At 36.7% G+C, this 27,709-nt stretch overlaps 1 protein-coding gene and 1 pseudogene across 16 annotated transcripts in view; both read right to left on the reverse strand.

Moving 5' to 3' along the window:
• LOC145974574 (dynein axonemal heavy chain 6-like) overlaps nucleotides 1-27,709 on the reverse strand; it is a 424,968-nt gene that overhangs the window by 300,463 nt on the left and 96,796 nt on the right. For 2 of the 15 annotated variants that reach the window (XM_083104487.1, XM_083104488.1), the window contains exons 2-7: nucleotides 11,971-12,134; nucleotides 11,516-11,678; nucleotides 11,339-11,435; nucleotides 11,178-11,261; nucleotides 10,988-11,092; nucleotides 10,448-10,796 (exon numbers count right to left, since the gene is read on the reverse strand). The exons of 11 other annotated variants lie outside the window; for them this stretch is intronic. In XM_083104487.1, the coding sequence (XP_082960613.1) occupies nucleotides 10,448-10,796; nucleotides 10,988-11,092; nucleotides 11,178-11,261; nucleotides 11,339-11,435; nucleotides 11,516-11,678; nucleotides 11,971-12,070 (898 nt within the window). In that variant the 5' untranslated portion in view covers nucleotides 12,071-12,134. Of the gene's footprint in view, nucleotides 1-10,368; nucleotides 10,797-10,987; nucleotides 11,093-11,177; nucleotides 11,262-11,338; nucleotides 11,436-11,515; nucleotides 11,679-11,970; nucleotides 12,135-27,709 lie in introns of those variants that run through there. 2 more of the 15 variants (XM_083104490.1, XM_083104489.1) reach the window with 2 other exon arrangements.
• Nucleotides 1,349-27,203, reverse strand: LOC145974991 (uncharacterized; annotated as a pseudogene). Its single transcript, XR_014439858.1, has 5 exons — nucleotides 27,068-27,203; nucleotides 2,614-2,723; nucleotides 2,096-2,392; nucleotides 1,547-1,810; nucleotides 1,349-1,458 (listed from the first exon to the last, which is right to left on the reverse strand). The product of XR_014439858.1 is annotated as an uncharacterized LOC145974991 (transcript).

Raw genomic sequence — 27,709 nt, forward strand, 5'->3', positions numbered from 1 at the left:
TTCCTCTTGCAAAATTTTGCCCGGAGCTTAGTTTTTAAACTATAAAGGAAAATAGTTAATTACTTACGGAACGAGTACAAGAGGTAGGCAGGGACGGCGCGATATAGGCGATTACGTGGGGCACTCGCCGCAATCAGCTGATTGCTATACGCGATGACTGTAACAATCAATGTGTGTGTGTGTGTGTGTGTGCGTGCGTACACATTCTCACACACACACTGATTGTTACAGTCATCGCGTATAGCAATCAGCTGATTGCGGCGAGTGCCCCACGTAATCGCCTATATCGCGCCGTCCCTGCCTACCTCTTGTACTCGTTCCGTAAGTAATTAACTATTTTCCTTTATAATATAAAAACTAAGCTCCGGACAAAATTTTGCAAGAGGAAAAATCGTCTTAGAATTCATTCAAGAATTTGATATTTTAAAGACAAACGTTTGTTCAGAATCACCCTGTATATATATATATATATATATATATATATATATATATACATATATATATATACATAAATACGTACATATATTTATGAAAAAATTAAAAAGAAAATGGCATAAGAGCCAACGCGCGATAGTTGGAGCGCAGAGAAGCAACAACACTTCTTTCTTTTTTCAATATTAGTTTATTAAAAAACACATTATAATAACAAAATATAATGTGTTTTTTAATAAACTAATATTGAAGAAAGAAAGAAGTGTTGTTGCTTCTCTGCGCTCCAACTACCGCGCGTTGGCTCTTATAGACGGAGAGCTAGCTACATAAAAATGTCCTTCATCAGGTACACGAAGTATTTATACCTGAAAAGGATCCATTAGTGTAGCTAAGCACTGAGTCACCAGTCTGCCAGGGCGGTCCCGGGGCTTAAGGCGAGGGCGGGCGGTCAAAGACGACAAAATAGGCGAAAAATATCATAAGGTACAAGGATGAAAGTTCCGCGAAAATTTATTATTTATTGCGTTAATACATGAAAAAATGCTGGCAGACTGTTTCCTAGAGGCGAAAGAGCCGACAGACCGCTTCAAAGTGGCGTAAAATTTCAGGAAAAAAAAATCATAAGGTACACGAATAGAAGTTTTTTGTAGTAGTAGTTTATAACTTTAAAAAGCTGTATGCAAAATGGCAGACTAATAACTGGGAGATAAAATCAAGGCAGACGGTTACAAAGGTCGCGCTGTAGCTTCAGCATTCTTAGCGACCGCTCGCCGCTCTTAACTTTTAAGTATAAAATAGTAACTGAAAATAATAAGGTACATGCATGAATCTCTTTTGGCCTTTCAAAATAAGTTAATAAAAATAAGTTTAATTTAATATATTTTTATTTTAATTATATTTTTATAAATAAAAAAAATTAATCACGCAGCTCTTTTTCGATTTCGCCAGCACTGGACTCATCGTATTGCAGGTCCTCCTCGCTGTCGGAATCGGTTTCTTCCTCCAAATCGATTTCTATACCGTCACCTGAAATACAATTTGAACAATATATATATAGATATTATGTATTAAAATGTAAAACTACATCATATCATGTATGTAGGAAGGCTTTTACCTTCAGTTGTTTCCGCATCAATCACAACATCTTTTACAGTGCTTGGCAACTGCTGTCCCTCAAACCATTTAAATTAATATTTATTATCTAATTTTATCCATCCATAATCCTCTGGTATTAAAGATGTCGGTATTTTTTTGTATGCATTTCTCCATATTGTAGCAATATACATTGTTCTGAATAAATGCTGTTTGAATTCTTCGTGACAAGGAGGTAAAGACGAAGCATCAAAATTCTGAATTTTCTTTTTCTCAAATGGTTCATCTAAATTATTACATTTGTAGGTTTTTAAAAATAATGCAAATCGAGGGCTATTAACGGAATCGAGAGATTTAAAATTATACAAATTACAAATAAATTTTTCCAGAATTGGAAATACATTCATTATGTCGTAATTTTCGGAACCTATTTCATCGAACGCTTTCTGAAATTGTTCAGATTTTGTTAATAATTGCAAAGGTCGTTGTTTTCCTTTACGAAATAATGCCGGATTGAAATCGCATCCAGTCAACGCGTGAAATCCTGCCAAAGATTTACAAAACAAATCACCTAATTCTTCATACAATGCTGAGACGTCAATAATGCGCTGTTTGTTCCAAATCCCCGTTTGTATCCAAATTTTATTACCATTTTGTACGCGATTCATATTTGCTAACATTATAATAAGAATATCTGTGTCGGAGCATTTGATTATAATGTTAGCTGTTGGCTCAATATTACATGCATGATAAACAATTTTTGTATCAGCCTCTTCGTGAGATTCTATTGTATAATTATCATTGACTGAAAATAAAACGCACTCATTTTCATCTTCAAGTAATTCAGTTGCCGTCGATTGATCTGTGTCTACAAAAAATTAATGAACCATTTTTATTGTTTATCATTATCTATTCTATGCTTTAAAATACAAGAAATCGGGCTTCGCTCAGCGATTTTAAAAGAGTTTTTATTGATAAGGAAATTTATATTTGTATTAACAACAATACAGTGAATTTATTTTGTCACGTTTAGGATATAAATGCGTTTAAATCATAACAAAAAAATTATAACAAATATAGCATATTTACCATGGATACCTGACAGCGTCTCTGACTCCGACGTAGTATTTGCAGACTGTTCGGATTTCAGTGAAACATTATATTCGTCGATATATTTTTGTCTAACAGCCGTGAATGTCCTATAACAGATTACATGGTATCCACTGATTTCATCTGGTGTAGCTTGTAAAACAATCTCCTTGTATTTGAATTTATAAGCCACACGAACTTTTGAAATGTCTATACATTTTTTTAAAGTGTCTTGTTTAAAAAGTATTATTTTCGAATCTGCATCACCACAATAAAAAACGCACTTTTTCACGGAACTCATATTGCATATACTTCACTAATTCGATGTAATTGTAGAAGTAAAAACACACGATTTATTCAAAAATGAAAACGTGGTCTAATCGTCATCACAATTCTGCACAGTTCAACGTCCGATCTCTGTAAAGTTGCGCACTACACTAAACGCTCCTCTGGAAACGACCTTGTGTAGCCCCTACTTGTTTCTAACAAAAGAACATCTGCTTCTAGGCTTATCTAAGCTATAAAGAAGGTTCCCTATACCTGCTCTCCGAATTTTATTTACTTCCACATTCTACTCTCCACTTTCCAAAGTAAAATTTTTGTACACGCTCGCACACGATGGCGCTCAACTGATTGATTAAATAAAAATTGAAATTAAAACAACAAAAATAACGACATACAAATGTATTAAATTAATCTCATTTTTATTAATTTCATGATATACTTTTTTATAGTATTATTGCACTTTAAATACTGATATTTTACACTAATGTGTATAAATAATAACATTAATAAAATAATAACATAAATATAAATAATGAAACTTTAAAGCCGAGTGTGTGAATACGTTTATAATTCAAGCGGTCACATTCGTTACGTGCGCTTCTTATGTGTCATCGCAGTCTGCCACTGTGTTAACATCAATCTGCCTTGGCCTATTTATTTTATTCTAAAGTTATAAAACAGATCAGAAAGAGTTTCATGTATGTACCTTATCGTTTTCAGTTACTATTTTATACTTAAAAGTTAAGAGCGGCGAGCGGTCGCTAAGAATGCTGAAGCTACAGCGCGACCTTTGTAACCGTCTGCCTTGATTTTATCCCCCAGTTATCAGTCTGCCATTTTGCATACAGCTTTTTAAAGTTATAAACTACTACTACAAAAAACTTCTATTCGTGTACCTTATGATTTTTTTTTCCTGAAATTTTACGCCACTTTGAAGCGGTCTGTCGGCTCTTTTGCCTCTAGGAAACAGTCTGCCAGCATTTTTTCATGTATTAACGCAATAAATAATAGATTTTCGCGGAACTTTCATCCTTGTACCTTATGATATTTTTCGCCTATAAATTTGTCGTCTTTGACCGCCCGCCCCCGCCTTAAGCCAGGGACCGCCCTGGCAGACTGGTGACTCAGTGCTTAGCTACACTAATGGATCCTTTTCAGGTATAAATACTTCGTGTACCTGATGAAGGACATTTTTATGTAGCCAGCTCTTAGTCTATTATACTATTTTCTTTTTAATGTTTTGATTACTTGAGCCAAGTCTCTAATCATACATTTATGAATTACCAAATGTTCTTTATATTACAAGATACATAAAATTATAAATAGAATTATATTTTTATTCTTTCGTGAATTATAAATTGTCTAAAGTGATCTTTACACTAGAAATACCAAGTAATTTCTAACCGTCTCGATTTTTTAAACTAATATTCTATTGGTCACGTTAAAACAAAATATTAAATTAAAAAATCGAAACCGTTGGAAAACAACTCGGTATTTATAGTGTCAAACCGGAAAAAAGCACATATGTTTTACTTAATATAATATAGTACTTAATATTGAAAATGGTACACATACATATATATATTTATGGTAAAAATTATGGTAAATATATTTTCTATATACTAGCTAAATCATTGTGGCAAAAATGAAATTAGCAAAACAAGTTTGCCATGTAAATAAAATAAAGAATTAAAATTTAATTTATCACGAATTACACAATTTAGAAATGATGGTATATTTTTCATATACATTTTTTATACAGTGATTTACAGTTTATATACAGTATTTATATTTAAAACAAAATGTGGAATATTTTTCCATTTAGCAAGGAATGTCCTATTTAAAACTATAATTTTGTAGATAAAATATTGTGACGCATTTTTAAAAAAGCGTTTCAAAAAGCAAAATTTCAAAATACATCAAAGGTACTTTTTGATATTTTCAAAAAGTATATAATATTATATATAATATTTTCCATTATAATGTATATTACGCCCAAACGTTCATTACATACGTAAAATAACTCGTCTAATACGGATTAGTTTTGCTCCTTATCCATATTCAACAATTTATTAAATTAAATTTTGCAAAATATTTTCTTTTCAATATATTCTAATAAATATTCAGATTATAAAGCATTAAATTTTTCTTGCAATAACATTTTGCAATTTGTAAATTTAATTTGCTAAAATTAAAAAAAAATTTAAGTCATTCGTTTCAATGTTGTACAATAGAAAAAATACAAATAGTTATGAAAATATAAATTAAAATTTGTAAACTTTAAGATTCATATTTTTTTATTAATAAAAGTATAATTACAAATACGCAAATATATTTTTCAACAATAGATATACAGGGTGTCCGATTCGTGAGGGACCAAACGAAAAGTGATGATAGATTGGGTCAAACTAAGAAGAAAAGTCCTCCACCATTTTGCAAAATTCGCAATAATTATTAAGTAATAAGCAAAAATGAAGGTTACCTTTAATTTTTTAAATTGAATCCCCTATTTTTTATTATGTATTCTTATAGCTTATCTCGAGAGCTTTCCAAAACACTATAATAAAGTATTTCTTCATTGAGTACTTTTTGAGTTATGAGGCTTGAAATAATTTCTTAATTTTACATAAACCATAAAATATCTAGTAAAATATTCATTTTTCGATTATCTTACCTTAATACTTTTATATACAAAACAATGAGAGGAATCAATTGGTATAAAGAAAAAACAGTTGTTTTTAAAAAAAAAATGCAATTTGCAATTAACAATTATTTTAGAAAAAATATGTAATTGTTAATTGCAAATTGCATTTTTTTTTTAAAAACAACTATGTTTTTTCTTTATACCAATTGATTCCTCTCATTGTTTTGTATATAAAAGTATTAAGGTAAGATAATCGAAAAATGAATATTTTACTAGATATTTTATGGTTTATGTAAAATTAAGAAATTATTTCAAGCCTCATAACTCGAAAAGTACTCAATGAAGAAATACTTTATTATAGTGTTTTGGAAAGCTCTCGAGATAAGCTATAAGAATACATAATAAAAAATAGGGGATTCCATTTAAAAAATTAAAGGTAACCTTCATTTTTGCTTATTACTTAATAATTATTGCGAATTTTGCAAAATGGTGGAGGACTTTTCTTCTTAGTTTGACCCAATCTATCATCACTTTTCGTTTGGTCCCTCACGAATCGGACACCCTGTATATCTATTGTTGAAAAATATATTTGCGTATTTATAATTATACTTTTATTAATAAAAAAATATGAATCTTAAAGTTTACAAATTTTAATTTATATTTTCATAACTATTTGTATTTTTTCTATTGTACAACATTGAAACGAATGACTTAAATTTTTTTTTAATTTTAGCAAATTAAATTTACAAATTGCAAAATGTTATTGCAAGAAAAATTTAATGCTTTATAATCTGAATATTTATTAGAATATATTAAAAAGAAAATATTTTGCAAAATTTAATTTAATAAAATGTTAAATATGGATAAGGAGCAAAACAAATCCGTATTAGACGAGTTACTTTACGTATGTAATGAACGTTTGGGCGTAATATATATTATAATGGAAAATATTATATATAATATTATATATTTTTTGAAAATATCAAAATGTACCTTTAATGTATTTTGAAATTTTGTCTTTTAAAACGCTTTTTTAAAAATGCGTCACAATATTTTATCTACAAAATTGCAGTTTTAAATAGGACATTCCTTGCTATGGAAAAATATTCCACATTTTGTTTTAAATATAAACTGTATATAAACTGTAAACCACTGTATAAAAAATGTATATGAAAGATATACAGGGTGTAACTGAAAAAGCGCCCACAGAGCAAATAGCGTTATTCCTGATTAAAAATCGAGTCGAAAAGTTCTGAACCATTTTTTTCTATAATGCTTAATAAAGCGGTAATTATTGAGTAAAATTGCGCCAATAAGCACCGACCTTTATCCTCCTTGTCGAAATTTTTTTTAAGGAAACGCTTTTAACGGAAGAAATATGATTTTTAATGCAAAACAAAGTTTTTCGCATTATTACGATGCATAAGAATATTGCACGATAGCGGCATAACATAGCGCCGAAACGGCGGAGCACTCACGCACACTACCAGGCGCGCGGCTCACTGACGTGCACCCGTCTAAAGGTCGGTGCTTATTGGCGCAACATTACTCAATAATTACCGCTTTATTAAGCATTATAGAAAAAAATGGTTCAGGACTTTTCGACTCGATTTTTAATCAGGAATAACGCTATTTGCTCCGTGGGCGCTTTTTCAGTTACACCATGTATATGTGTGTGTGTGTGTGTGTATGTGTGTGTGTGTGTATGTGTGTGCATATATATGCTTAAATTGATAGCTTTTCTAATTTTTAGTTTTTTTAAATAAACAATTTTGATTCAAATTCTCTTGTGATTTATAAATCGTGTAAAGTGATCTTCAAGCTAATATATATTCGACATATTACTTTACTTTTTCTATGTTCTGTCTTTTATATTCTTCTATATATTTTATATCATTTTATATTATCTATTTTATGTCTGTCCATTTTATTTATTCTCTGTTCTATCTCTGTCCTATCTATCATTTTCTGGAAATGTAAAATATTATGTTTTTCCTTAATACTATATTAAAATCATTATATATAAAATATTTTATATTATTATATATAATTATTATATCTAATATAATATTAAAGAAAACATTTTTTACATTTCCTCTTGACGGAAGAGACCACCTTCTCGCGGTTTCCGTTGAGCAACAATGTATACGTTGCTTATTTACAAAAAAAGAATAAACTTCATATTAGGCGTACATATTGGCCAAGAGTGGATTTCTATTACTTACGTTTCTTCCATTCTTTATTTCTTTAATTGATTTATATCTTTTATTATTTATAATAAATATAATTAGAATTTATAGTGTAACGATGCGTCTACGCACCGTTACTAATTCGGTTTTGTCTTTTGTAAAATAAATATATCTATATTTCACCTTAAGGCCCTTGCACAATGCTAGGCAATAGCGATAGGAACAGGAGAATAGCGATATAATAGAAATAGTAATAAAAATTATCGCCACCCGTTGCACAATGGCGCGATAGGAATAAAAGCCAACCAATCAGAAGTCGTGTAATTTGCCTTTCCATGTTTCTGACATCAACAATACATAACCTATAATTGTCAAAGTATTAATTGGTGTGTCACATAACCTGGAAGGACAGGTTGAAGACACATTAATAGTCACAGTTATAGATTAGCGGTACAGTAAAATTCCTAAAAAAAAGTGTTTAAATTTATCTTTGACTGTGTTTTGTATTTTTTAGCAAAATTTGGAGGAATATTTTATTTTCAGTAATATATTACTTAGTAAGTATTTTTGAAACATATTGATATAAGTATATACCTTGTCTTGTGCACATTTTAACGAATGTTTGTTTTAGATTAACTTACGCAATGGAAGATGAAGAAGAACTATTATTATTTATTTGTACAATGCAAGTAGCTGTGCTAGCATTGTATGCCACTTGGAAAGCCGAAAAGAGCAAGCGTTGGAGAAACCGCCGATGGTGGGTTCGTCCCATAAATAATAGACGAGCAGAGTATGGTGACTTCGCAACTCTATTTTCAGAGTTAAAAGAAGACCCGGATCTTTTCTTCCGATACACGAGAATGGATGTGCCCACATTTTATGAACTACTCCGACTAATTAGCCCGTACTTGCAAAAAAGGAGTTTAAGACGACCGATATGTCCAGAGCAGCGTCTTGCTATAACATTGAGGTAAATCATATTTATTTGAAATGATAGACTACTATTTACCTATTAATTACATTCTGAATAATCAATATAATCACCCTTGTACATTTAACTATACAAAAAATTTGGCAAAAAAGGACGATTGCCCATAAAATTAGAATAAATTTAAACAAAATTTAATATTTTTTAATTAATAAATAAATATATTATTAAAATATTAATTTTGTTACAGGTATTTGGCAACAGGAGATCAAATGTTGTCCGTAGCTCTAGCCTACAGAGTAGGAGAGTCCACAGCTCATATAATCGTCAAGGAAACATGCTCTGTAATAGCAAATGTTTTAATGCCAATTTATATCAAACCTCCAACAGAAGAAAAATGGAATAAGATTTGCGCAGATTTTTTAGCTTTATGGAATTTGCCAAATTGTGTTGGAGCGATTGATGGAAAACATATCACTATTCAAGCACCTCCGAACTCTGGATCTGCATATTTTAATTATAAGAAGACATTTAGTATCGTACTGATGGCTGTTTGCGATGCCAGATATCAATTTACGTTGTTTGATGTGGGCGCATATGGCAGCGATAGTGATGGAGGAATTTTATCAAGATCAACTTTCGGAAAAGCTTTATATGAAGGTACACTCAACTTGCCAAAAGGAAGAGCTCGTCTGCCAGGAAGTGATAAAGAAACGCCTTGCTATTTTGTTGGCGACGAAGCCTTCCAAATGTCAATAAACATAATGCGACCTTATCCAGGCAGAACTTTAAATGACCAGAGAAGAATTTTCAACTATCGATTGTCACGAGCTAGACGAACAATAGAAAATACATTTGGTATCCTTGCAGCTAGATGGAGAATACTTCGAAGACCAATTATTGCTGGGCCAGAAGTTGTCGACAAATTTGTGGTAGCAGCAATGTGTTTGCACAATTTTTTAAAGGCAAAAAACGATGAAACAACACCACAGCAGCAAAGATATTGCCCTTCTCAATTCGTGGATAGAGAAATTGAAGGACAAGTAATTGAAGGAGAATGGCGAGAACTATTAAGAAATGATCATTTAAGACCCATCGGACAATGTGGAGCACATAGAGCTACGAGAGAGGCCTATTCGATGCGAGATACTCTCTCGTCATACTTTATGACACCTGCTGGGGAGGTTCCATGGCAATACGAATATATACATCAAGGACTATATCGTGACGTGAATTGAAATTCTCTGTTTTCTGCATATTTGAAATAAAGTGACTGATAAAATAAAATAACTATAAGAAATTAGGCTCTGTATATTGAAAATATAAACTTAAATTTAAACGGGCCATCAGAGCCAAACGCGGATGGTAGTGCGTAAATTCAACGAGAATTAAGTTTTCGTTGAAACTTTATTTGTGTGCACAGGGCACAAAATTTTCTTGGTACGATACCAAGCGAATTTAAAATAATTCTCAATTCGAGAAATTATTTAATTATCCCTCTTTCCACAAATAAAGTTTCAACGAAAACTTAATTCTCGTTGAACTTACGCACTACCATCCGCGTTTGGCTCTGATGGCCCGTTTAAATTTAAGTTGATAAAATAAATGTTAAAATTGCGTACAATAATAATAATGTGTGTAATGAATAATAAAGTGATAATGATATGTATTAATTTTGTATAAATTATATATTAAAAATACATTTCCATTAATTTTTTAAACTACTTTTCCTTGATTACAAGTTGTCAGAACAATACAACATTTCCATAAACTTTTTTTTCAAAATACTTTTTCTTGGTTCAAGAGTCTTCTTTAATTCTGCAGTGACCAGCTTCCCAATAAGGACATCAGGATCGTCGTCCAATATCGGATTCTTCTTGGATAATATCTGCGTTGCCATCGTACTTAGAGTAGTGTTAATTTGAGAAAATGCATTTTCTATCGGCTCGATCTTTCGTTTCTTTGATTTTTGATTATTTATAAAACAAGTAGACGGAGGACTCAATACATCAGAATCTGAATCTGATGGCATCGATTGCTGAAAGCTGGAAGTAGTCGATCGGTGCGAGGGAGAAGCAATTGTTCGCTGTGGTGATAAAGCAGCAATCGAATGATGTGACGGTGGAGGTGTTAATACCTGCAGGTAATTAAAAAATAGATTATTCACATTATTATAAGATAACTTTATCATTTAATTGTTTTATAATTAAGAATTAAAAACAAAATCGCAATCCGAATCAAATTCTCTTAGTTTTTGTCAATAGCTAATATTTTTTACTTAAAAAATTTAGAATTGTAAATAATTTGTAATTAATTATTCTTGTATACAGGTTGCGTGTCAGAGATATGCGTCGGAGCGTTTATTAAATCGATTTGCTTAACCGCTGAATCTGATAGTTGTGGCTGGTGCTGCAACTGCAAAGGCGTCCATGGCTACAGAATTAATTATATTTTATTATATATAAAGTACATTTTATTTCGTACATTTGTTATAATTGCAAGTATATATTATATTTACCCGGTCAAGTTGTAATACAGATATGTTGTTATTGGAATTCATAGAAATATTCTGAGAGAACGATGTCTGTGGTACAGTCATTTCCTATAACAAATAAAATAAATTTTTAACACATATTATTAAAATAGAATACATGATATTATTTAAGTTATTTCTCATACCTTCTCTACCCTGACATCTTCATCTTGATTTATTTCTTTATGCGTTTCGTGTATCATTGAAGTGGATGGCTGGGACAAATTCATATTCGTAATACTCCTGAAATAATAAAAAGTTAAACAAAATGTTTACATAATATCATACATATCCATAATAATTCTAAAAAAAAAGTAAATTACTTTCTATGGACCATGTGTTTTCCTAAAAAATTGAGGTTTTCAAAGAGAAACCACTTTGAGCGTGTAGGCTTTTCAGCACCGCTTCTGGTTTCTTGTTCACGCAGTATTCGTTCTTTGCTATAACGTTGACGGAGGCGTGTCCATCGTGTTTCACAATCTGATACTAAAAACATAAATATACATTAGTATTTAATCACATGAAAGAAAATGCATGGATACTGATAGATTACATATACATGTTAAATAGATTTACCAAACAATTTATACTAAATAGATTGTGAAATAAAAAAACATTAATAAACAAATATTTAAAATAATTAACTTGCCTGTAATATTCAAAATGCCAGCCATCTCTTTCCATGCATTTTCTTTTATGTTCATGTCCTTATATTCTCTATACGTTTTATCGTAGAGATAAGGACGAGATCGCACAAGATCAATTAAAAGTTCATCACCGTGTTTATTATGACTAACATCCACAATATTATAACTTTCCCTTGATACATCATCGAATTGTTCTTCTTGAAACTTCCTCGTGTAATCAAAATGATCCATTTTCGTGGTTTTCGATATTTTTTATCACAATAATGTGTCAGATCATACTCTGTTAAAATATAACCTAAAAATACAGTAGAAATATTCAAAACTGGAAACACGCAAAAATCTGAACGCTGATTAGTAGATTACAAGGCAATAGATACAGAATTCCAATTCGTCGGAAATTTTATCGCTGTTGCCTGTTCCGTGTATCATTCTGCATTAGCATATGGATTCCCTAGTGTTGAAATTCTCTGTTTCTATGTCGCTATGCTATCGCTATCGCTATCGCCTATCGCTATCGCTATCGCCAGCATTGTGCAAGGGCCTTTACTCGCTTTGCTTATCTTTCTCACCCGCCATCTTTCTCGCTTGCTCTCATCGCTTTGTGCGTGCTGCCTCGCTCACTCGCTCGCCCGACTATTTGCATCTCTCTCGCAGTCGTATCCCACCTGAGCGACCCGCCAGGTAGGAGAATCCCCCGGCCGAGTATATAAGCTGGCACGACCAGTGCATCGGGGCCAGATCCCGACCAGATCTCGCCCAGGCCGAGGTGTTTCTCGGCTCGACCGGGTGTCTGCAGTTACGGTCATTCAGTTCTGGTCGAGGTGTTTCTCGACTCCTGCCGGGTGTCTCCGGCATCCTGATACCAGTCCTGGTCGAGGTGTTTCTCGACTCCTGCCGGGTGTCTCCGGCATCCTGATATCAGTCCTGGTCGAGGTGTTTTTCGATCCACCAGATGTCTCCGGTTTTTCAGTACCAATTTCGTTCGAGGTATCTCTCGATCCACCGGGTATTTCCGGTTTCCCGTACCTGTCTGAGTCATGGTTTTACCCGACTCCACGGGGTGTCTCCGGCGTAACCGAGTCGTCCTGACATCGAACCCCATCGACAGTACGCTAGTCCTAGACTCCGTGTTTCCGTGTCCGTCCCGAGTACCCGTAAGACTTTCTTGATTCCCCGTAGAACTAAGTACGTGTTCCCGTGGCCGTTCCGATATCGTTCGTACGCTCCGTTTCCATAGAAGTTAGCTCCGTGTTTCCGAGCCGTCCAGTATCTGCGATATACCGCCCGTATGCGTTTTCCGTGCACCCGCTAGATACCGCTTGCACGCGCCTGGTTTGTCGTTTATTATTTTCTCATTACCCGTAGTATTTAGTTTTCATACACTCACAGTGCACAAATACACTGACATTCACACACGCATACACCTACATTGTAAATATTCATGACACAATAAATAGATATTAGTATCACCGCAATGATCGCATAAGTTTGTTTCTCCCCTTCTCTCGAATCCTGACGATCCGACGAGCCGATCCGGAACGTCGAGAAAGGCGACCGAGCAATCGTTTCAATAGAACTTATTTATTTATAGAAATTATTTAAATACTGATTTTAATATTAATGTTTTAACTTTTTATTTAAATATTTATTTATATATTAATTTAAATATTAATGTATTAATTTTTTATATATTTAAATATTTATTTAAATATTAATTGTGAATAATTAATCTAGAAGAGAAGGGACACGTGAGATCTAATTAAAAATATATATAATTTTAACATATAATTCTCTCGAGATTTCGATCTTCTGCTTGGTGACGTCAGCCCTAGCTCGGGAAAGAAAAAAACAGCTGATATATCTGCGCTCTTCTACTACCCGAAGCTAGCCGAGCGCTGGGCGGCGTGTACGGACACGGCTCTTTCTTTGTGTGCGCTACCTCCTCTACATGTAGTGGTAGGGGCAGCGTCTCGAAACTGGCATCATTGATTCTGACTTATACAAGGTGTCAGGAAATTTTCCGCAGTTCCGAAGTGTGAAGGTAGATTGACTCAAATTAAGAAGGAAGGTCCTATGATGAGTGAGACCCGGATTCACCACTCTTACCCCACTCACCGCTTCGCCGCGCGCCTAGTATAAGGTTACAGTGGAACGACTCTTGTCGCCGCGCGCTTCTACTTACGCAGATTGGCCGATCTTTTTTAATTAATTTTTCGTTAATTATTGCGAATATCGCAAAATAGTATGGGATTTTCCTTCTTAATTTGAGCCAATCTACCTTCACACTTCGGGATTGCGAAAAATTTCCTGACACCCTGTATAAGACGCATCACAATCACCACAATTAATTTTGTAAATGACGTTAGAATAGTTATAATTAGGAAGATCTTTGTGATTTTTTTAAAATTTATTTAGTTTGTTTTTAATCACATCAGCGACAGATTTCTTAGAACTTCTGGCTAATGAGATGAATTTTTCGGTTACATTTTTAATGTAAGGAACTGTGAAGAACGAGGAGGGATAAAAGCGAGAGAATGCTAAAAGAGAGATTCATTCATGTGTATAAGACGTTTAAGTCAAGTACGGATATTGGAAAAAATAAAATCGATAGAATAATCATTGTTAAGGAACAATCTAATGATTAAATCGAAATTTACATATGCATTATATTAGCATTAATATTGTTTATTAATAATATCTATTGATCGTAGAATTTTTTAAATATTTTTTCAATATTCTCTGCTGAAAATACTATCGGAATTTACTTTTACATTATGGCGCCAAAGTTATGGGAATCGTGATCGAAGCGATGAGTAGGCCGCTCTTCAAAACATGATGGCAGTGCATGGCGCATTAGCGTTTAGTGAGCGTCCCGCCCACCGCTTTGCCGCGCGCCTCGTATCAGGTTACAATGGGACAACTTTTCACGCTGCGCGCTTCTATTCACGCATATTGTGGCCGATCATTTTAAATTAATATTTAATTAATTATTGTCAAGATCGCAAAATGTGTAATAGAGGATTTTTCTACTCATTGTCAATTTAATTCGATCTCCCTGCACACGAAGTTAGGCGATTACAAGACACCCTGTATAATTATATATAAATATATATAATTATTCTAATATATAATTGCATATAAATAAATATAATATGTAATTGTAACAAATAAATATAGAGGGCGGTCCCGAAAAACCTTCTGTCTGTAAAATGACGTATTCCTGACACCATTCTAAGACAATTTTTCCTTTACCAAAATTTGATTTGAAGCGTAGTTTTTAAATTATTAAAGGAAGTAGTTAACGTATGACGGGTCGAATACAAGAGGCAGGCAAGGGTGGCGCGATTCACCGTCAGACGCGGGTGCTTACGCGGGGCGCCTGCTGCGATCAGCTGGTCGCTATACACATACAGACACACATGCGAACACATACATTCTCTCGCTGTCTGTCTGTCTGTCTGTCTGTCTGTCTGTCTGTCTGTCTCTCTCTCTCTCTCTCTCTCTCTCTCATTCGCTCACTCACCTGTTTTTTTTTTTTTTATGAGAGAGGGAAAAATGCATTTTATGCATACCCACCGGTCGATCCAGTGAGTTATGTGGGACTCGAGTACCAAGTCGAATTACCAACTCGGTACTCCCTACCCACTAAAAACCCCTCTCTTTTCACGAATTTCCTTTGACACACTGTCTCTCTGACTTCCCGAGATCTGTTTTCACATAACGTCAAAAAATAGTTATCATTACCTTGTTCGATGACTTTTGATGTATTGCTGTAATTGCTTGAAGGAGAAATGAATTTTCCGATTTTCCGAAGTTATTCCAACATTTCTGTTGCGATCAATCTCTACTCCGTCGAGTTCGTATCGAAGCTCATCAAACATGAATGCGACGCAATTGTTTCCCAATACAACCTTCATTTCGTCATTCGTATTACGCACATTAAACCTTCCCTCGATGTAAAGAAAGCTTTCGCACGGTAACGTGTACCTGTAAATCCTGATGTATAGGTATTCGTATCTCGTCGCTGTATCCAAGCGTCGTATTGGCGTACGGATTGTACGTATGAGTCTCAATCTTGACGATGCGATCGTCAAAGACTGGCTCACCTCCGATATTCAAAATATCAATCATTCTTTTCGTACGATGAATCCCAATGATTTTAAAAATCCACGATTCAACGTGCTGAGCTTTTTCTTAACGGCTATCTTATTGTCACCCGATACCGTAATAGTGTTGTCCCTCGTAAAAGTATTGTCTCTCGCGTGCTCCGTTTCGTTCAGAACGAGCATACTGTGTTTGTCGCCGTCGTATATGCAATCTTACGGTAATTTCCTCTCCTCGAAAATCGAGCAATCGACCTCTTTGATCCACAATATGTATCGTTAAATCCGTAATGCTCCGTACGATGATCGGCAGATAAATGATGCCGGCGTTTCCGATATCTTATAACCTGGCGGTATGCTCGGTGAAAATTCATGTATCGTGTGTACGCGCATGCCATTGCTGTACGCACCAGTAGTCACGTTACATTCTATACGAGTAATATTTACGTTTATAATATTAACCGGTTCGTCCGATTCGTACCACTTGCGAGGTTGCAATATTCAACGAGAATCCAAGCAAGGATCCTATATTGTCGGGTTTGGTAAAGTTTATTCTGTAGGCGCATTTGATTTCGCTCTTTAGCGTGCTATGATTGGCGCGGAGCGCTATTGGATATTCCTCATCATAATCGTTTTCAACATCTCTGGAAAGGTGTTCATCTTGCAAAATTGCGCGTTTGAGATAGTCATTTATAGCGTGCAATTCGTACGATCCTTCGGGAATCGTAATTTCCTTGTCGTCGTTGCAAAAGTAAAATTTATTATTCGAAAAATTTACCTTCGGAATCGTATGATAAGTTTCAAAATCCGTTAATCCGAGCTCGTAATCAGCATCGGTCAAATCTATAGCGGGAAAATAGCTTACAGCGAGAACGCTGCTTCTGCCAGTCAACGTAAGTGTCAGTGACATGTCGAACGAATACTGAGTCGTGACGATGGATTGTCAGGCTTTAAATTGATCGTCGACTGTTTGAAGAAATTTTAAACACAACTGTCCACAGATGTTCTGATTGTAACTTTGATAAGATGCGTAATTGTATTCAATTTTCACTCGTCCGAAATATCGCACAATTTCCTTGGGTGGTCGAAGATTTCCAAAACTGTCAAAATATAAGACACGATCTCCGCTCTTTGCGTACGCTACCCAATGAGTACCAGGACTATCAACGTCATCCAAATTGACGATACCGCTCTCGTTTCGTCGTACACTGCTTATCGGTAAATTATTGCGCATGAAAACACCTCTAAAGAAAGATATGTGCATACGTTTCGCCAATTGTTCTAATTGCACGTTAGTTGTCGCACCCATAGGCATTTTTAATGTTTTTTCGACGTTTTTTTTTTCTCTTAGACTTTATTGAGAATCCCTGTCCACGCTTGTACGGAGCGAGATAAAGTCCGCGACCTTCCATAGCGCGATTGTGACACTGCAACACTTCCAGCTGACGTTGCGCCGCCTTGCTATCGTTTACCGCCTTTGCGATTCCCGCCGCACCGCTGGCCAAAGAACCGACAACTCCCAACAACGGTAAAAGTGGTAAAATACCACCGCGTTTCGCTACTGGAAGTATTCGTTTTTTCCTCCTCTTTGTCGTCGACGGCTTTTTCATCCCCATGCCGAGTTTTGTCTTTGCCTTCATTGCCGCCCAAACAATCGTAGCGGTTGCTCTTTCGCCAAGAGTCGAATCCCTCGCGGTAATGCGTTCTCGCGCTCTTGCAGCTAGTATGCGATCCGCGACGTGTCGCTGACCGAGGGCGTTGCTTCGCGAGTAAGCAATGTCGTGCTCGCGACAAGCGGCGTCCAATGGATTGATGCCTCGATCGCCTCTAGCCAATCGTTTCTCTAATCGAGTTCCCGGGCCGCAAAACTGATAACCGGGAATATGTAATTCGATGGGAAGCGCGTTTATCGCACGATTTAAGAGACCGCTACCTCTTACGATTCTCGCTGACATTCGTAGCCATCTTTTATTAACGGTGGCGAACCGTCGATGTGCGTTCGCTGCCACGGCAGATTGTAATGTCGCATGCACGAACGATATTGTCGAACCTCCGAATCAGCCTTTATATATTCTGGAAGCTTGTCCTACAATCATTCCACGTAATCACCAAAATTTTGCAGTAAAATAATCTTTGGGATATACTGCAGTTATTCAGCGGTAAGCCAGAGAATGTCTCTGTTATCCGACAGAAGGAGAAACATTTTGATACTGAGCTGTTTCGAGTCGAGACACCTCTATAAATAGGTCTCCCCCCTCATGATCATTCGCAAAATTGATTCGAAAGAGAAAACATGCGGTTCGTGCGACAAGCGCGGATAATCAAAGTATCAAATTTCGATGATAGACTAATATCGGAGAAAAAAGTACGCAAGCATGGAAACATGCTACCGACTACTATACGCGGTATCGTTTGCGGCCCTTCAAACTGCGGTAAGACAAACGTGTTGATTAGTTTAATAGAAAGTCCGTACGGTGTAGGTTTCGAAAACGTGTACGTATACTCGAAATCGCTTCAACAACCGAAATATAGATACTTGGAAAATTTATTAGCACCTATAGACCAAATTGGTTATTTTACATTCTTTAATAACAGCGATGTCATTCCACCGAGCGAGGCGCTTCCGAATTCCATCTTTATCTTTGATGACGTGGCATGTGACAAGCAAGATACGATAAGAGAGTACTTTACAATGGGTCGACACTCGAGCGTCGACTGTTTCTATCTTTGTCAAACGTACGCCAAGATACCTAAGCATCTTATACGCGACAATGCGAATCTTTTGATTTTATTTAAACAAGACGGCACAAACTTGAAACATGTGTACAACGATCATGTAAATACCGACATGTCTTACGACGATTTCCGCGCATTATGTCTGAAATGTTGGCAACGCAAATATGGCTTCGTAGTCATTGATAAAGACAGCACGTTGATCAATGGACGATATAGAAGAGGATTTAATGATTTCGCGATACCGTAAAGCGATCAGTCGTCATCGACACATCGATCGAGCATCATGAACGGCGATCATGAAAAGATTGCGAGAAAGATTGCAAAAACGAGCGAATCGATTCGCAAAAAATATCGCCCTTTGAAAACTGGTAAAATGGAGGAAGACGTTGCATTGGAAAGATAATTTAAGCCAATTACCGAACCTTTAAAACAGCTTGTCGAAAATACTGTGGAATCTGATGCGTCGAAAATCGAGCCATTGAGTTTGACGTTTGGAGAGAAGCATGAGGAAAAAATAAAAGAGTCAAAGCAAGGAATAAAGCGAGCACGGATAAATATGCCGATAAACGATTCACCGATATATTCGACACCGAATTGATCAAAACGAAGGAAACAATTTTCTAATATGGCTACTGTTTCTACTCCGATAAAAGTACAAACGCGTCAAACAATACCATCACCGTCCGTCGAAGAAATTTACGAGACCACGCCCGATTCGTTTGTAACATCGGTCCGACACGAATTAGAAACGTCCGAAGGTCAGAAAACGTTCCGAGATCATTTTGGTCCACTAGCGCAAAAATATATAGGAGCTATCATGAGTGTTGATAAAAATAAGAGTATGGATTACGTCTACGGTGTTAAATTTACCAGCGAAGGAATGATGCTCGATGATAAACGTTTCGATGTGGACAAGGAAGATAATATAATTATCGATGGAATAAGATATACGGGAACCGAAGGTATCTACGATTTGATTTTTAGAAAATTTCCCAGTCATAAAAAATACACTCAAGACGATTTGTATAAATATCAAAGTATATTAAAAACAACAAATGCGCATAAACGTGACAACAAAGTTAATAATCCTATTAAAAGTAATAAAGGATATAAGTATAAATATATAATTGCACCATTATTCCCCGATAGAAAGATGGGAAGAGGTATAGACGCGCCGCGCACCATGACGCTAAGCGACAACATGATCGATTACGTGCATTGGAACGATCCCAACGAATTGGTAGATCGTTTGCGATTGCTGGACGCCTCACATCGAGCCGGTAACAATGCTCATGACAATGAAATCTTGTCAATTATCGAAGAACTTCGCGAGGCCGGCATTATTATAAATTAAACTATGCGTCGACGATACGTGTCATTCGGTCAATGTTCTCGGTACCGAAATGTCGATTAAATTTGGATTATCGCTCGGAACGTCGAATAATTTGTACTATCAATGGAATGGATTATTGAGAAATTACGTTCGCGATAACGCTCTCTGCCAGACTACTACCGGCTTTGATGCAAGGTCGCGCAAGATTCAACGCGTAGCGCAACCGGAAACTGATACTGACGCCGTCAACAAACGATACGTGGATAAACTTTTGAGAGATCGACAGGGAGAAATTGAGCAAAAAATTATCGCGCTCGAAACAAACGTGCAGGCGCTACGAATAATGATGGACGAGATAAAGAATGTGCTGAGATATGCAACATCTGACTCGGCACAGTAAACGAGACATACTAACTCGCAATATTAATTATGCCTCGATCAAACGTGCGAAAGAAGAAAAACACCTCCGAAAAGCGACAACTAGTCGAGGAATTACATGCTCCGGCGAGAAGAAATTTTCCACGAAGACGCGTCATTGTACGCGGATACGACGATCTGTGGCAGGCGGACGTGGTCGACATGCATTCGTACTCTCGACTCAACAAGGGTCATAAATACATACTCACAGTTATCGATGTGTTGAGCAAGAATGCGTGGGCCGTACCGCTCAAGAGTAAGAGCGGAAACGAAATGTCCGAAACGATCGCAAAGATTTTATTGGAGATGATAAAAGGTGTCCGAAAAATTTTCAAACCGACAGAGGAAAAGAATTTTACAACGCGAGTGTGTAGAAACTCATGAAAAAACACAATATTAATCATTGCTCGACATATTCCATTATGAAAGCCTTGGTCGTGGAACGATTCAACCGTACTTTGAAAAACAATATGTGGAAAATGTTTACGCTCAACGTAAATTACAAATGGATCGACGAGCTATCTCGACTCGTTGCAGAGTACAATACGCGACAACATCGCACCATCGGTATGAGAGCTGCCGACGTCACTCCAGCGATCGCCGAAAAACTTTTAAATACGGTGTATAGCAACGTAAAAATTGCGGCTCCGACAAAATTTAAAGTAGGCGATTCGGTACGCCTGAGTAAATACAAGACCATCTTTGAAAAAGGTTTCACACCTAATTGGACGACCGAAGTTTTTAAGATTGTCGAGGTGCAGAAAACTAATCCCGCGACATTCGAAGATTCGCGTGGAAATCCCGTCGCTAGAGGATTCTACGAATACGAGTTACAACGCGTCGCTAATCCCGACGTATATCTCGTGGAAAAAATTTTGCGGGGAAAGGGTTATGACGTATACGTGAAATGGTTGGGAATGGATAAATCACACAACTCTTGGATACATAAAAATAATGTATTATAAATATTTATTAAAATATATAAAATATGTGTATAAAAAAATATAAAATTTATTAAAATATAAAAATATATAAAATGTATAAAATATAAAAATATATATACATGGTTATGTACAAAATATACATTTAATAATAAACAAAATATACATTTATTTACAAAGGTATTCTATAATGTCCCCACGGTAACGTATCGGTGGTTTCGGGTACGATATATCACTTATCGTCGTACGGACTCAGAGCAATTTTCGTCTCGCAGATCGTGTATACTTGGTGCAGTTTAGATCGTATACACGACTGCTGACGCGTCATTTCAATTTCTTCGTTTAAACACCGCGTGTAATCGTCAAACGTTATCGTTCTCGCGACAACGTTACTCTTGATACCTTTAACTTTCTTTGTGTCCTTTTTCCCATTCACTCGTAACGCGTACATCTTTGCTCTGAGCCCGACGAATTCGGTCATTATGGTACCGTTGTTTTCGTCCTTCATCAGGCCCGGTACCTTTTTATTTACAAGCGGTATACCGTACACATTATCCACCGCATAATCGCTCGTGTCGAATCTGTTGACGTCGCGCTTCATATTCTCATACACATCCGCGCACTCAATGTGATATATGAGACTATCCGTATCGGTGTACATTACCCGGCATTTGTTGCGATACATTGGCGTCATATACTCGTGATGAAATTCGTACAAACATGTCTTGGATACGTCGAGTATGCACATACCCACGTAAATCGGTTTGTAGAATTTCACCTCGAGTTTGTGCAATTCCACAGCGATTAAGTTTTCTGAAAAAATGCTGCTGTGGAAATTTGGTTTCGCGATCATCGCCTCTGCGCCGTACCGACCATCCCACTTTGTTAATAATTTAACATCGACACGATTCCGCACATTTTCCATCGTTACCAAACACCGCATTATTTATTAATTTATATAAATTTTTTTCGAAATCATTTTCAGCCAATGTTCTGAAATGTGTATTTAGTTCTATGTAATTTCGAAGCCATGGAGATTGAGAAAACTGTAAAATTCTATGTATTTTTGTAACGCGAAGACCGTGATGCGTACACTGCTGCAGGTTGCGGTAGTGTATCACGTAACGCTTCTTATCGTATAGCGTTGCAAGCAGTTTGAATTCCCGCTTGCCAGATAGTTTGTCGCGTGTCGGGCAAAACGGTAGGTCAGTGTGCGCATCGTGAAGATGTTGCGGGTACTCGAGGTCCACTTCGAGGATATAGCCTGTAGGCGAATCTAGCGCGATGGATGATACGTTAAAATTCGACACATCGTCAACCCATCGAAAATCGGCGTAAGGCAACGGTTGACACATTGCCCATCCGTACAAATTATTTACATCAAAGTACATCAAGTATGATGATGGTTTTGATGGATCGTACGACTCCATGTATTTGTTATTAGCGCGAGCGTATCTACTCGAACATTGACTCAGACCGCCGCGTATATCACGTTCGATGAACATAACCATGTCGATGTCGGTAAGCAACTCGAACGTAATTTTCGTATGCTTCAACATGGCATCCCACGTGTATCCGGGGAGAGTATAGTAATACGCGGGGTCGAGCCCGTAACTTACGATGCAACTATCTCGAAAGTTTTCAAAAATGTCGGTTAATAACGTGACATCGATTTTGAGGTACAAGTCGCTATATTCGCCTAGCGTCCGAATGGAGAATCGCGTCCAGATGTTCTCGGCGTGCGCGTAATCGCTCTCGGATACAGTGTCACCGGTCAAGGAACTGTAAAACGATTCGCGCGGTGGTAAACACGTATCTTGCAACTTGTCAACGGAATCGATGTATTCGTACGGAAATACACCTTTTCGCGTTAACAAATTGAAATTTTCTGTTGATAAATTTTGAAATTCTGATTTCAAAATTTTGAGTTTGTCTTTGTCTAAAAATGATGCCAATTTATCGAGACTCGATGCGAGAAATTTGAATGAATCGATGAAACGTAATTTTACATGAGTTTTTGATTCTTCTTCCATACAAACATCTTTTGTGAACGAAATATATTTCTCTTTAGTTATTGGTAATAAATCGATTCTCCCTTTGAATGCTGTAGCTATTTCCTCGATAATAAAGTGTGAATCGTAACCGGATAAATTGTGAAAAACTATGGGAATACAAAAAGATTCTTTATAATTTAAATTGCAATTTGAGTGTGCTGGACCTCTGTACCGCCCGGTCAGATGGCAATGATCGCGAACGCGTGTATCGTCTTCCGCGAACGGTTTTTCGCATATATGACATTGAGTGGCGCTATGGAATTTCTCCCACTCTTCGGACGTCAAATTTACCATGGGGACATTTGTTTTTAAAATATATTTTACACGTAACGCTAAATTTTTGAGGTCTTCGGCGAACCATGCTATACAATCAGCGCTACGACGCGAATGATACGCCGATAACGATTCGTTGTATGAACAATGTACATAGTAAGCTATGCTAAATACTTGGTGATGTTGGTACAATTTTTGTTGTTCTTCCTCCGTCTTGGCCAGAACGCATTCCAAATCGGCGTATACGATGAATGGAAGCCGCTCCTTCCAATTAAAGTTGTTGAACGATAACCACTTGTCCTCATCGCTCGGCAATCGGACAGCGCAATCGTTCATCTTTCCGCAGTCGACCGTATGCGACTGCAACTTGGCGTCCGAATTAAAATAATGTAAGCATCTGTAAAAGAAAAATTTTAATTAAGATTTATATAACAAAGTGTATAACCTATAATTATTCAAATAATATAAATTAAACTTACCGATCGCAGATATATTTTGGATTCTTGTGTTTGCTCAATTGTGAGCTCACGAGCCGGGATAAATTCTTAATCCATGCAAAATGTCCAACGCTGTTGTCATCTTCAATGTACAAGTTGACATGCTTGTCCCGCTTCTGCTGTGAAAGACGTATCGGGACAATGCTGTTCTTGTCTTCGATGCCGTACACATTTATAGAAATGTCATTAACAAGTTCAAAACGTGATTGCATCAGGAGCAGCCGTACATCAGCGCTTGATTTTAGCGCATTCAGCTAAATCTTTGTTCCGATGCGCAATTTAACCTTGAAAATTTTACGTTTTGTCACGTACATTTGAAAAATCTAACGTGATTGCATCAGGAGCAACCGTACATCGGCGCTCGATTTTAGCGAATTCAGCTAATTCTTTGTTCTGGGGATGATGTCATCGCAGCCGTACATCGGCGCGACAAAATTTTAGAGGAAATTAAAATGTCGTGCCAGCAATAATCCCCTCTACATTGCAATTTGCGATACTATTTGAATTGATATTAATTCTAATACGAATAGTATTGCATCAATCGCGCGTGTGAAAGGTTCACTGAAGAAATCAACATGAATTTTTACGTTCCGATTCGAAACGGTGAAACTCCACCGTGTAAGAAGCAAAAATGCGACACGTAAGTTTCGATCGTTTAAAAATTTTGTTATTTATTAATTTTTAAATATTAATTTATAATTTTAAATATTAATTTATAATTTTTATATATTGGTCTAATTTATATATATATTTTATAGCATTCAGCCTCGTCGTGCGACTCGTATACTTGGAAGAAGATACGCTCTAACCCCAACGTCGTACAAGTATTTGGACATTGGAATAAGCATTGGAGCTGTATCGTACGTGGAACTGATTCTTGATGATAATCGAGGCAATCAAATAGTATTGCCTTTTTCAACGTGGAATTTGTTGATGCAGAAGCAAGCGGACGTTGAACAATTTCTACAATCGACTGCTCTCCCATTAAGAATTGGAGATTTATCGATCGAAATGTATCAATCGAAAATTGTAAAACTCACATTATGCGAAAATTCTTTCTACATGAAACCACAAACATTATTACATTTATTTAATTGTAAAAATTGTATCGATCATATACACAATTGGTTATGCGAGAATACGTATCTCGTGAATGAAAAATTTAAACAATTTGAAACTGTATTACAACGTAACAATTACTACTGTATGCGATGCTGTAAAAACGATACGCGAGAGTGATATCTTTAACATCGTATCATTAATCGATTGCGAATTACTAACATGTGCTGTAAATAATGTTCTTAACGATGTGTGCAATAAATAATTATTTTTATTCCATCTGTGATTTTAATTCTTTCCTTCCATACGAATAAGAATAGTTATACTTTTCTCAACACGCTCCGCTAAAGATGTAGAGAAATGCTGAGGTAGATGAGACGTGATACTCTAGTTGGAATGAGACAAAAGATATTAAAAGATATATAATGAAGAGGAGTCTGCAGCATTAGAATATTATTTCTTTCGTTGTTCTGTGTTTTGTTAGTCTTGGGAAAAGAAGAGACAAAATTATGTGTATTCCTAAACCATACAAACCGAGGTCCGATTCTCGCTTTCACTCTGATCTCCCGAGAATACACATTGCAAAATGTTTCTGGACCGAGTCCTATCTACGTCGAAACCGACACTACTGCAAGGATTGTCGGTACGGATTTTATCGAAATTATACATTAAAACATAATTATTTCCACGGGTTCTTCGAGGGACCGTTTACGCCGTTTAGGTGCTGTCACTGCGGTATGGAGGTAATGGTGATAAGACCTGTCCTAGACTGTAAGGATTGTTACCAGGAATACTGTCATACGTTCCGTACCCTCAAGAAGCAAGGATATGATGTAGATAATATGTCCATCATAGTATATAATACTGACCGTATGGAAATATGGAAGGTACATTTTTTACCGTCTGAACCTCCTAGTATAGAAGAGCAACGAGAGGAGTTGCTGGAACCTTATTATATGCTGCCTACTCAGAGCGAGAATTCGATGACGCGTAACGAACTCTTCTTTCAAGAAACATAAATTGTAAGTAACTTTCAATTTATATTACATCAAAAGTATTTTACAATAAATTATTAAAAACTAATGAAATGTCTCTTTTTCTGTTCTAGGAGCGGCCTCCCTTTAGACTGGCGCATCGCCCCATCCCCATATATATATATTTCTTTTATATTTTATATTATTATTATTATATTTTTATTATATTATTATTATATTATTATTATTATCAAATATTAAGTACACACACACACACACACACACACACACACACACACACACACACATAAATCTATTTACACACACATTTAAATAAATTTTATATTTTAATTGTGAAAAGAATGCGATTATTTACGCGCCTTTCCCTTGCGTTCCCATCCCTTGCGCTATCTCTCTCTCGCGCGTTAGTTGTAAGTCTCGCGATATCTTCGTTGCGTTCTCTCTCGCGCGTTAGTTATAAGTATAGCGATATCGTTCTCTCTCGCACGCGCTTAGAATAAGTAATCTCTCTCGCGCTATGACACAAAAATGTATAACAGATTTTTAATAAATTTTATATTTAGTATTGAAAAAAAAATGTATTTATTTACGCGCCTCTCCTTGCGCTCCCATCCCTTGCGTCTCTCTCTCTCTTGCGCTAGTTGTAAGTATAGCGATATCGTTCTCTCTCGCACGCGTTGTTCTTGCAATATCGTTTCCTCTCGCATGCGTTGTCTTGCGCTATTATCGTTCTAAGTCTCGCGATATTATAGTTCTCTCTCGCACGCGTTAATCGCGCTATTGTCGTTCTCTCTCTTTCATATGCTCGTCGCTCACTTACCTTTGCGTCGTCCTTCAATGCAGCATCTTACAATGCGTCGTCCTTGTCCCACGTTGACGCCATCCTTGTCACACGTTGATGTCATCCTTGTCACACGTTGATGCCATCCTTGTCGCATTGTCCTCTTCACACACTTAGCGCTATCCTTTTCCCACACGTAGCGCTATCCTTCTCACACCTTCGCACCTTCTTTCCGCGGATCCCCCTTCTCCTCGCGGACCCCCTCGTCCATCGGTCGCACCGCGGATCCCCCTTCCCCGCGCGGAACCCCTCGTCCATCGCTCGCGCCGCGGATCCCCCCTACCCGCGCGGACCCCCTCGTCCATCGCTCGCGCCGCGGATCCCCCCTACCCGCGCGGACCCCCTCGTCCATCGCTCGCGCCGCGGATCTCCCTTCCCCGCGCGTGACGTCACTCCCCCGCGCTTGACGTCACCCCCCCGCCACGGTTTTCCCCTCGCACCTCACCCCCCCTGAGAGGACCTGGGTTAGAAACCTCATAGTCTTACTACTTATACAGGTTTCATTTTTATCGCCCAAGCTATTATTTCAGTTAAGTTAAACAGGATAGCGAAAAATGTTGTGTACAAAAGTTTTATTACAAGCGTGGTGGAGGGTCGCATCCGGGCCTACCCGCTCAGAGG

The sequence above is a fragment of the Camponotus vicinus genome, unplaced genomic scaffold (genome assembly GCF_025532165.1).
Source record: "Camponotus vicinus isolate PSW18456_S1 unplaced genomic scaffold, iyCamVici1.0 SCAF_7, whole genome shotgun sequence".
Lineage (NCBI taxonomy): Eukaryota > Metazoa > Arthropoda > Insecta > Hymenoptera > Formicidae > Camponotus > Camponotus vicinus.